The 11,966-nt window shown below is 42.9% G+C and overlaps 1 protein-coding gene across 1 annotated transcript in view; it reads right to left on the bottom strand.

The window, feature by feature from the left end:
- Window positions 1–432: 432 nt before the first annotated feature.
- The window catches only part of ATP12A (ATPase H+/K+ transporting non-gastric alpha2 subunit), a 31,173-nt gene continuing 19,639 nt past the window's right edge, over window positions 433–11,966 (bottom strand). The window contains exons 14-23 of the mRNA XM_006116616.4: window positions 11,184–11,320; window positions 10,484–10,634; window positions 8,071–8,239; window positions 6,941–7,095; window positions 6,095–6,218; window positions 5,505–5,650; window positions 3,811–3,944; window positions 2,996–3,097; window positions 1,129–1,220; window positions 433–929 (exon numbers count right to left, since the gene is read on the bottom strand). Of these exons, the coding sequence (XP_006116678.1) occupies window positions 901–929; window positions 1,129–1,220; window positions 2,996–3,097; window positions 3,811–3,944; window positions 5,505–5,650; window positions 6,095–6,218; window positions 6,941–7,095; window positions 8,071–8,239; window positions 10,484–10,634; window positions 11,184–11,320 (1,239 nt within the window). The 3' untranslated portion in view covers window positions 433–900. The remainder of the gene's footprint in view (window positions 930–1,128; window positions 1,221–2,995; window positions 3,098–3,810; window positions 3,945–5,504; window positions 5,651–6,094; window positions 6,219–6,940; window positions 7,096–8,070; window positions 8,240–10,483; window positions 10,635–11,183; window positions 11,321–11,966) is intronic.

The following is an 11,966-nucleotide window of genomic DNA, read 5'->3' as shown; positions in this document are numbered from 1 at the left end:
AAATAGCATAAGACAAAGTCTCAGTGGCTATACCTAATTAACTCAGAGCCGAAGTAGACATTTGAAGCTTGCAGCTCTTATAACTGTTGAGAGAGAACAAAGATAGTCATTCAATTCCTGTGCCATGGTTTGCTAGATTGGCCCCAAATTATTTCACAGAGCTTTAATTGGCACCAATCTTGTGAGACCCCTAGCAAATACTGCACGGTGCCAAGCACCATCAATTCCATGGGCTTCAGTGGGAACTGAGAGGCTGGATTTATTTTCCATAATCCATCTCACGTTAATGGCCTTCAGTCACTTCTAACTTTGTGCTGGACGCTGTCCAATGATGGAAGGGCTCTGTAGCCTACTCCCATTCCCCTCAGTCATCCAGCACCACTGCTGTCTTCTACCTGTGCCCTTTGGAAGATTAGTAGTGAAAAGAGCTGCTTTCTGGATTAAAAAAAAGTCCTTTTATTATCAAATTGTGCCTATACAGTCTAGTCATCTCTGGTGACATAACTCAGATCTGCATATGCACTTGCTCACAGTTTGATAGCATCAAAACAGCAAACAAAAGAGCTTGAACAAACCTAGTGCAAGTCAATGCCTTAAATTATTACAAATGTGTGATTTCCTTAATATCTATATACACAAGAGGAGCTTCCCCATTAACTTTATACACTTTCAACAGGAAAAAAGTATTTATAAAAAAATAGATAGCATTTAAATGTTCAGACAAATCTAAGCTTTACAGTAAAGTGGCTTCAGCCTCCTAAGTCCTTGTTTCTTCATGACGAGGAGAACCCCTGTGGTTATTTGATATTGCACAGACAGGACCATTCAGCAGCAGAGGCTGGTTGAGACAGTCAAAGAACTCTCCAGCAGGGAGAGCGAATCCCAGTGACGAAGGCTGTTTCAGTAATACATATTCTTGTCCCACCAACCTATGACAGGAGGGGAAAATAAGAAATTAGGATTTTTTTTTATTTTTTTTTTGCTGCAGTAGAAGAAAATGAAATAAGGCATTATTCAAATAATCCATTTAAAATAATCTATCACAGTATTAACGCGGAGGCTGGGAAGGATGGAGGTGGTAGAAATAGACTGAGAATGAATGCTAATCCCATGGAGGGTTCTACTTACTTCCAGGGTATTGCCTGATGAAAAGCTTGCGGATTTCATCATAGACCCATATCAGGATGGCATAAGGCATGGCCACAAACCAATACTGAACCCTGGAAAAGAGAAGGAAAGGAAATTAATGAATCAGATTGTATGTGAAAGGAGCACTTCCTCTGTGGTTTGATGCTGCCAATAGAGGAAAATATAACCCTTTGACCTTTCTGAATCTGTAAATGAGAACCTGTTCGATCTGAGAGTTGGGCTGCAAAATGAGGCTTTCTAGTGATATCCTGGTCTCAGAAGATGCCAGAAATTGGATTGGCATATGAAAATGGTATGAAATGTAAGTAATTTTAATTAAGTGAAATGTAATCTAGCAAATGTTTTATAGCCTCACACCTTAGCTACAGTTCTGGAATAAGGGAAATGGAGATTCTTATTCTAAATACAATATTCTCTATTCTTGGTAATAAAACTGGCTAAACCCAGGATGTGTTTTTGTGAAAAAGGTCATAAAAGTAGGTCCCAACTCGCAGATTTACTCAGCATTTCTTGGGTCCTTACCTCAATTAAGAGTTTCTGGGTTTTGTTTGTTTGTTTAAATAAAAGAAAATGTACATGTTTGATTTAAATGATTGTATTTTTCAAAAATACAGTGTTATTTTTAAGAAGTTAATTTATATTTCAGATTTCTTAAAATAGGGATAGTTTTAAAATAGTAATTTTTTTAAAATGGGAATTCCAGCAAGTACATTTTTTTCTTCTTCACAATAAACGCATATTTTTCATTAAATTTTAACAAGAAAGGGCTATAACATTTTCTTTAGTTTTCAAATCATAAGCATTGTGCGAAAACAGAGCTCTACTCCAAATGTTTCCATTTTATCTCTTTTCTGAGAAGCAATCCTATTCCAGTTTCACCCTAGTTTTCTTGCTCATCATGGTTCAATCTTTTCCAACACTCATTCAGTTTTGGTAATTTTGATTTGCACTACTTGATTTGGTGGTTCTGTTTCTTTTCTGTTTGGTTTTATGAGAAGCAATCCCATTCCAGGCACATCTGGTTTTCCTAGGACAACCAAGCCCTTATGTTGCTTTAAGTTACAATAAGAGAAAGTTGTGTACCAAATGTAGCGGTCCTGGCTCTTACCATTTAGGAGGAGTTCTTGATCAAACAGACTAACCATCTAAAATAGGGTATGTCTACACTACCCCGCTAGTTCGAACTAGCGGGGTAATGTAGGCATACCGCACTTGCTAATGAAGCCCGGGATTTGAATTTCCCGGGCTTCATTAGCATAAGCGGGGAGCTGCCATTTTTAAATCCCCGCTGCTTCGAACCCCGTGTAGCGCGGCTACACGGGGCTCGAACTAGGTAGTTCGGACTAGGGTGCCTATTCCGAACTACCGGTACACCTCGTTTCACGAGGAGTAACGGTAGTTCGGAATAGGCACCCTAGTCCGAACTACCTAGTTCGAGCCCCGTGTAGCCGCGCTACACTGGGTTCGAAGCAGCGGGGATTTAAAAATGGCGGCTCCCCACTTATGCTAATGAAGCCCGGGAAATTCAAATCCCGGGCTTCATTAGCAAGTGCGGTATGCCTACATTACCCTCCTAGTTCGAACTAGGAGGGTAGTGTAGACATACCCATATATAGTAGGATTTTTTGTTTTGTTTTTTTTACTGAGACATTTCAGCCAGTTCAACTGAGTAATTACGTCCCTAAACTTAGCTTTTGAACTCTGCTGTCTCAGAAGCTTATTCTACTTGGCATGTCCCTCTCATCAGCCATGCCACCGAGTGTAGATTTCCTACCATTTACTTTGTATATGTACATCTGAAGAAGAGGTAGAACAAAGATGCACACATTCAAGAATTGAAACTCACCGAAGGGGCGTGAAGTTCAAAGCAGTAACACTTCCAAGACCATAACATAGAATCAGTGCGATTGCTATCTGAGAGAATATACCCAACCAGATCACTTTATTCCTACAAGAAAATCAATACAAAAGATGGTATAACATTACTGTCTATAACTGGCTGGTAATGTACTAACACTCTATATATAATCCAAAGGTACAAATCTGAGAAGAAGCCCTACTTAACTAAGGGAAGATTCTGTGCTGCTGTCTAAAATGAGGCGTTCCGAAGAAGACAAAATGAGCCAGAGTGTGTCTTTCCTTTTTAATGCAAAACTGAATACAGCCCATTCACCCTGGACTGTAAATGTCATATGGACGAAATGTCAGCTTTTATAATGTGGCCTCAGTACTGCAAGATGCCCTCAATCATTTGGCTTCTATGGAACTTAAGGATGCTCAGCACTGTTTTTTCCATTTTGAAAATTTTGCAAAATCTTGATTAGCTCTATTGTCCTGTTTTGATTTTAAGGGAGGTGGGGACTAGCAGGAAACTGCAAAAATGGCCAAAAAATGCAATGTAATGTTTTTTATTTTGAAATATTGGTACTTGAACAACTTTGCTCAGTTCGGTTTTCCTTGTGGCTATTTTCATTACTAATCAAAAGCTTGGGCAATGGAGAAAAGCTGGAGAGAGATGGAGTTGATGGGAACAAGAAAGAAGAATGGACAACGTTATTTTTTAATCCCGTTTCATCCAAGGAACCAACAGAGGCTGGATAAGACCATTAGACCTCCAGGCCAAGACTCCCCTCATTCCATTAATACACTTTTCACACCCACCTGAGAAGACCCTGCTGGAAAATGGAATTTCTCCGTGTTTTCCTGATGATCAAATCTGCCACTTGCTGAATTGTGATGCTGACAAAAAAGGCGGTGTAGCCACTCCACTGCAGGTATTCCCGCTGGTATCTAGTCTGCAAAGGAATAAAAAAGTGTCTTTATTGCATATACTTAAGTTATAGGAATCACTGTGCAGTCTAGAGACTGATTCCCAATTTCATGGGCTTAAGTCTGGAATGACTCCAGATTTACGCTTCCGCAACAAATTGGAATCCACTGTTCTCTCCCACTAGATGTCTATAGAGAATGTGGAGCATATTGGAAGTGAGAAATTCACATCAGTTCCCCTACTGCAGGGCTACTCAACTTTGGAAGCTCTGGGGGCCACAATGATACTCACAGCATATGCCAAGGGCTACAACTTAAGTGTGGTTGCATATACATGCAAATATATGCAAATAGCTTCTTTCACACTCACGGGCATGAATACAAAGATTAAGGCAAGACTACTCAACACACAGGCCCCATTTAAGTCAGTTCTGCTGATATTAATAAAATGCAATATTTACCCTATTTCCACCCATGTGACAGCACTTTTAATGAACAATGACAGTCCAGGAATTTAAGTACTAAAACGCATGCCAACAGAGGACCATTATGTTGACTGCTTTTTTGTTTTGGCTCCCACTTGCAGGCTGCGTGTTGAGCCCCCTGTAAACACAAACTGCACTGTGGGCTGCAAACAAACGGGCCGTGGGCTGCATGTGGCCCTCAGGCCACTGCCTCTGCTTATGGTGACTCTTGTAGGCAACAGTGTAAGGATGGTTGTGGAAAATTCCCCTCTTGGTTGTGGGCTGCAAGAATTCCTCTAGGAACAGCCTTTGTTGTCGGGACCTAGGTTCAGTACTGGATTTTTTAATTAGATGTTGAGGTTGTGGTTCTGTTTAACATTCATTTATTGTCAGCTTAGGGTTATGGAATTTACGCAATATTGCCTCCCCATGCTGGGAAGGGGAGACATGTATTATTGGGAGTATCATGGCAGTTGGGCAGTAGTGATGTACAGAAGCAATGCTGGGGGCATGAAGCGGATCTAACATACTCCTGAAAGGGAGGTAAGTGCGGTGGTAAGTGCGCCTGTCACCAAAGACCTACAGCTGAGACAGAATTAGGGGGAGATGTTTGGTGTTAGGGCTAAGAGAAGCAAAATGAGGTGACTTCTGGCAGTGGAATGAGTGGGCTCTGAAGTTCAATGACCAAAGCCAAAGAACAGCTTCAAGTAATCGACCTTGGGAACCTTTCACATCTAATGACAAAGTTAAACTGAGTCTAAGGCTTTGTTTACACTGGCCATTTAATGACAAAGCTTTTGTCATTTGCAGGTGCTTTTAAAAAAAAAGAAAAGAAAAAAAAAAAAAACCCTGAATAGCAAAAGCTTCGCCATGTGCCAAGTGCTAGTGTAAACACCACGTTCTCCCCAGGAGTGGTCCCCTGCCAGCATGGCTCATGGAAAGTGGAAGTTTGTTGGCAAAACTATGGATGAACAGCTGTGATGCTAAATGCTGTGTAGTATAGACAAACCCAGCATCACTGAAAATAAATCTTTCCCCAGCAGTTGCTTCTCCTGTTCCCTAATAAGGGGAGAGACTCTTCCATTTCCAGTTATAACTAGGAATTTGAAGAGGATTTTTTACCCATTCTTGCCCATAGCTGTCCTCTATGTCATTATTATAATCATCTTCCCAATTGACGCGCAAGCCAAGCAGTGTGTAAGGCCACCAGCCCTGTTCAGCATACACGGTGAAATAGGCTAGGAAGGCTCCAATCGACTGTAGGATCCCTGCCAAGTAGAAGAGAGAGAAATAAGCAAGGGATGAGTGAGACATAATGTATTTGGGCAGGGGCAGGGAAACAAGAACAAATCTGCTGAGAGTCAGTGTTAAATTAGCTCTTTCTGGATCCATAGTACTTTGTGTGGCTCATATGGACACCTTTCAACCAAGAATCTCAGCATGGTCAAAATTAAACCTCCCAACTCCAAGCATTTCTGTAACCATTGAGTAGATGCTCACACAGTCAGAGGGAGGTTAAATAAGCTTTTCCAAGGTCACACAAGGAGTTGAGATCATGGGAATGGATCTAAGGAGTCCTGACTCCCATTCTCCTGCTCTAACCACTACTTTACACTCCTTCCTGTAGCCAGGAACTGCACTGATGAGCCTTCCACCCACTCTCATTCCCCTGATCCAGCCAAGCTACCTCTTATGTGAATGACCCAACATACCAATCTGCAGGTAGGAGTACACGGCCAGCTGCTGATTCACCAGCCTGTCCCTCTTCTTGTGCCGGGGCCTTCTGTTCATAATGTCGCTTTCAGCTTTCTCGTAGGCTAATGCAACAGAGGGAATCTACAAGAGAAATTCTCTTTCAGAACCAGACTGGCAAACCTCTGCCTGCGTCTGGGAGGTTGTTCAATAAAATCTGGCCATATTTCCTCCACTGTCTGTCGGCTGGATACTCCAGGTGTAAACGAGCAAATGATAAAAGACTTTTATCAAGGAAGTCTGCAGTTCAGAACAATAGAAGGCTTTGCATGAGACCTAAAATGTGTGCTGGGGGCCATGAACATATTGCTTGCCCACCCCAGAGAGGTGGATGAAATTGAAAGGGGTCTTCTGAATCTTTTGGGAGGGAAGAGGATGCTTCATCTGCATGTCTGGTGATAATTCCCTATGTTGTAGCAAACAGATGATTTCAAGAAGATCTGACACTGGTAATATATGTGCTATCAATAGTTCACTGCCTGCATATCTTGATCAAAAGGCCTGGCTCTTCCTTACTTCCCTCCTCACTTTATTTTTCTCCTCCTCCAAATCCAGCTGTTTTCAGTCTAGCCTCTGCTTGTTTTGCTGTTTTACATACCCCATGTGATTAGACTCTCAGTTTGTGACTAATGACTAATTCCAAAAAGCTTGACATCAAATCTAATTGCTTCTCACCTAGAAAGGCTCAGGAGTTTCCTTGGCACTCAAATCCTAGTCGCTTACTCATTCTTATAGTCTATAAAATGCTCATGAAATTGCACAGAAGCCCAGCTGGTTTTAACCATGTCTGGGGTAAGACAACTTACAATGTCTGTGCCCAGGTCGATGAATAGAATCGTAATTGTGCCAATGGGCAGCGGGATGCTGGCGATAATGTAGATCAGGAAAGGGCAGAGCTCGGCAATATTCTTGGTCAGGGTGTAGGCAATGGTTTTCTTTAGGTTATCAAAGATCAAGCGGCCTGAGGAAAAAATAGAAAGTTTATTTAAACGTGCGCAGTGAGGCCAATGCTGGCTGAAAATTTTTCACTATCTTTTATCAACGATTAAACTTAAAATGGTCACAATAAACCTCTGCGTTGCTTTTAACTTTTAAAAGGTTAAATTGCTTGGGGCAAAAAGTCAAATTCTTATTGTAAATGTATTGAAAGTAGAAAAAAAAATGTTTTCCTTGGGGAAAAAAATTCCTCATTTTCTGATCAGCTTTAATGTTAATTGAAGCCAGCATTACAGTTAGAAAGAACCACAGTGGACGGTAGTGTAACTGGAATCAGACAGGAGAGGATGACCAACAAATAGAAAAGAAAGGGTACAGGACATTGCTGCAATTGTAGTAACTTGAGGCTGAAAGCAATATGGGATCAGATGTGAGTGAAGGGCTTTTGCTCAGGGTTCTAATTGATAGGTATAGCAGAACCGAGCAAATTGGAGTTGTGTAACTGTTGCCTTGCTCTTTGTTTTTGAGCTGGTCATAAAACCCTTGTGTGTTTGTGGTCAGAAATGATTCACATCATTCTCTGACTTTAAATTGTTTACCTACCATGCTTCTAATCCGTTGCAGTTAGGCCTGCTGAGTTTGAAGCTTGAATGAGGAAATTAAGTCAATGGTAGACTGGCTTATCTTATCTAATGGTAGGTGGTAAGGGACATCTTACCAATGCATGCAGATCTGGGGATGCAGTTACCACAAAAGCCAATGAACTTATCATTTAGCCCTAGGAGATGCACAAATGTGTGCCTGAATCCATACGTTTGCAACAAAAGGAACATGCAGTCCCCCAGTTTGCATTCATAATCCAGGCAATGGTGTGTGCAAATGTAAGAGAACAACACTGCATTCAAGTGAGCCTCTGTAAAATAATAAGACAGGGGATTGTGGCTGTAAGTCATACGAGACTGCTTGCCTAAGGGATGTGAATAGTGAATCTTATTTTTACCTTCTTCCACTCCTGTGACAATAGAAGCAAAGTTGTCATCCAGCAAGATCATGTCAGCTGCATTTTTAGCTGCGTCAGAGCCAGCGATGCCCATAGCAATTCCAATATCTGCCTTTTTCAGAGCTGGGGAGTCATTGACTCCATCTCCAGTCACTGCAACAACTGCATCCTGAAACAGAGTAGGAGTCGATCAACTCTGAGGAAATGAGTCCGTTCTCCAGGGAGGAAAAGCCTCCTACCTTTAAAATCTCTGAAGCAGAATTAAGTAGAAGTTACAATGAATTTTGGTGCTCTTCAGCTGTTTTTTTAAAGGGAATTTGTGCTGGTGAAAGGGGCTGGGTAAGCAGCTCTGGCCTGATGACAAATTCTCCATCTAGCCAGATAAAATGTAGGCAGTGGAATCATGCATTCCTCTATAATGCCTTGCAGTGTGTCCTACCTCTGGCTGAAGAAACCAGGGACACTCTTTGGGGGAGAAGAGGAACTCAGAACCATAGTCCATCCAGTCCTAAGCTTCTCTAAAAATGTCTACAAATAATGTCAATTTCAGCGTGGGTTGTGATACCTGTACCCATTCAATAGCTGTCGGCTACGTAAGAGCTGTTAAATGCTATTCTTGCTTTTAGTTTCTGTAAACCTGAACTGATTTGAACTGGTGACCTCAGAAAGGCCCCTGTTCTTTGGACTAGCCTCTCTGATGAAGCTGCCTAATGTAACTTAAGGTAATCCTCTCTCAGAGATGCTTTAGCTTCAGGGGAATTTGGAGTGTTCTGAACAGAATCAAAAAAATCAAAGGAAAAAAGTGTGGCAAACGAATTAAGACAAATACTGAATGTCTTGTTCCTTGGGGGATTTTGCAAAGTGATACCAGTTATAAATAATGCTAGGGGGCAGGGCTGCACCCCCTGCTCGCAATGCTCATCAACACCTCTCTCTGGGGGTAGGCAGCCCCGGCTCTCCCCCTGGCTAGCCCTTCCCCCCCCCCAGCCGCAGCATGGCAGCCCTGGCTTTCCTCTCACCCCTACCGGCTGTTGAGCCAAAGCTGCATCAGCCCTGGACCTTCTCTCCCCCACTCCTGGCTGCCAGGGATGCTGGGCTGAGGCATCCCTGGATCCTGCCCCCCCTCACCCTTGCCACCGGAGGAAGGAGGGAGGGAGGAAGAAGGCTGCGCAGCTGAGGGTGGAGGCAGGTGGTGGAACACAGAGTGATGTGATGACATCACTCTGTTGTTCTGCAGGACAATTTTTTATATATCTATAGAGAGAGAGAGAGAGAGAATGCACAGAAGGGCTTGTAGGCTGTAACTACTAATCATAGGACATGGACATTTTTTGCACTTTATCCTTGTAAGAGCCAGATCCTACTGGAGATTGGGCATCTACCTAGCGCTGAACAAATGTACCCAAGCTTGCCATCAAAAAGGGGACAGTACTAGGAAGCCAGTAGTAATATCATTGCTCCTCTGAAAGCAACCGAGGATTAAACCCGAAGCGCTGACCTTGGCGGGAAAGCTCAGCTCTGCCAGAGCTACAAAAACTAAAAATGGGTCATGCTGCATCTGCTTTCCTTGCAAGTCTGAGGGAGAGCCATGGGGCAAGTCACACCCTGCACTGGTGGGAGTTGTGAAGCTATGTCAGGAAGTCCCTGGGTGGGCTATATACACCTACTGTCTTGCTTCCGCGGCAAACAGCTTTATAACCACTGTAGTGAATGGCGCAAAACTCTTAAAATCCTGCCTTGCGCTAGTCTCCAGCCTATGCTATCAGAGAGTTTAAGAGGCAGTTTAACAAGGGCTGTTCCTAGCCAAATTGTGTAATAAAGCAGTTTATCGTATTATACACAGCAGTGCAGAAGGCCAAAGGGAGACTGAAGGGAAGGAACAAGAGGGCATAGTCACAGCATTGTTTTCATGTTGGTTTATAGAGCCATCTGGGAAAGGGGGCTTCCTACATAACACAGCCTTGGCCCCAGGAATTCCAGCATTGTCACTGTGGGGCTCATCACAACCTGAACTTCACACCAAAAAAGCAGCTGGAGCTCATATTCTCCTCCTCAAGCATATGATCCTACCACAGAAGCATGTCAATTAGTCAGCACCAACATGGGACCCCTGACATGCAACAAAGCAGCGTGCATTGTAGGCAGTGTAGGACAAAGGTACCAAAGGCAAACTGGCCAGTTCACCTCAAGGTGCAGATTCAGATGGTTGCACAATAGAAAGAGAATCTCAGCTGTGTCTGTGATGCACTGGAACTGATCTCTCTCCCTCCCTCTCTCCCTCTTACTTGTTTCTAGCACCACTACGGTAGCATTCACTTATGTCTGTTGCTGGGAGGATATCTGAACAGATACCATCCCTGTACAAACCCATTATGGCAACATCCGTGCTCACCCATTGCCCTCTTATGCTCACCTGCCTTTGGCAGCCCTCCACTATAATCAGTTTCTGCTGGGGCGAGGTGCGAGCGAAGACTATTTCTGAGTGATTGATCAAGATCTCATCCAGCTGCTCCTGGGTCATATCCTTAAGCTCCATCCCGTTAATTACGGCAGCTCTCGCATCCCTGTAAAAACCACAGGCATGCAACATGAAACTCAAGACAAATTCTTAGATGCAAGCAGTACACTCAAACACTATGCTCAGTTCAGTGGCTTGTGCCATGGCAGCAATAAGCAAGTCAATTTTTAATTAGCCTCATTAGTTTCAGTGCAGGAAATACGGGCAAAGCACTTTACAAATGCAAGATCTTACGACAGTTCCATAATGAAAAAAGTGGTAGTAGGCCACCTCAGTAAACCTTGGAAAAGAACGGAGAATGTGCTACTGGGACAATGCTGAATTAGCTGGTAGAGGTGGAATGATTGACTGAATTGTCTTATTCTTCTCTGGCTGAATCAACAAATCTCCATTCAGCCTCAGTACATTTCAAAATAACCTGAATGGATGGTTCTGTGAAGAAGATGAATAGTTGGGTATATATCAGGGCTAGGAAAGTACCAAGGAACAGGAGAGCAAAAAGTGATTGGTCTGTGGAAACAGGGTAATACGGGCATAGGAGGGAAGGGAAGGTTTCATTTCCAGAGAGCTGCAGGTGCCTGCCGTTTGCCCTTACTCTTTATTGACTTGCTCGACTGGAATGTTGAGGCGCTTGGCAATATCTTCCACGGTCTCGCTGTTGGCAGAAATGATGCCCACACTCTTGGCAATTGCTTTTGCTGTGATTGGATGATCGCCGGTGACCATGATAACCTGATGAAGAGACAAATGCATTGAATGAGAATCTTAGGTGCTGCAGAAGGAAAGATGAGCTGATGTGGCTGTCGTCTACCAGGCAATGGCTTTAGTTCTTTAGCGTGCTGAGCATGCAGCCAGGTTTTCAAAGACATTAATATGTGGACACCGGTTTCTAAGACATTGTTTAAATGAAAGTGGAAAGGCTTGATTCAGACAATCAGGGCCATGTAGCATCCTTCTCTAATTCTGATCTGCCTCACTCCTCCTCCTAAGCAGAGGTCCTGAATTTATTCCATTGAGTACACTAATAACCCCAAATGCTGCTATTTTGCTATTGAGATACTGGGAACCAATGCTGTAGAATAAAGAAGGTCTTTATAAGATTTTGCATTATATGTTGGCAACAGTGAAATACTGCAATATAAAATGGTCATTGTGACATAAGGTGTCATAGAGCACTGGGACATGTATCCATTCAACCATTTAGGAGAAAGAACTGCTTGGTAGTGAGCCTAGAATACCAGCAAATTATCTATTTTTGGGGTAGCCTTCATTTTGCCTTTGGCCAGTTGCGTCCAAGGCTGATTTCCGTTTCCATATGTAATATACAATTGAAACTCCCCTTCATTGGCCTTGGCTGAATATATACTTGAGGATTTCC

Source organism: Pelodiscus sinensis, chromosome 25 (assembly GCF_052426305.1).
Source record: "Pelodiscus sinensis isolate ZL-2025 chromosome 25, ASM5242630v1, whole genome shotgun sequence".
Classification (NCBI taxonomy): Eukaryota; Metazoa; Chordata; order Testudines; family Trionychidae; genus Pelodiscus; species Pelodiscus sinensis.
This window is presented reverse-complemented; position numbering and strand designations above follow the sequence as displayed.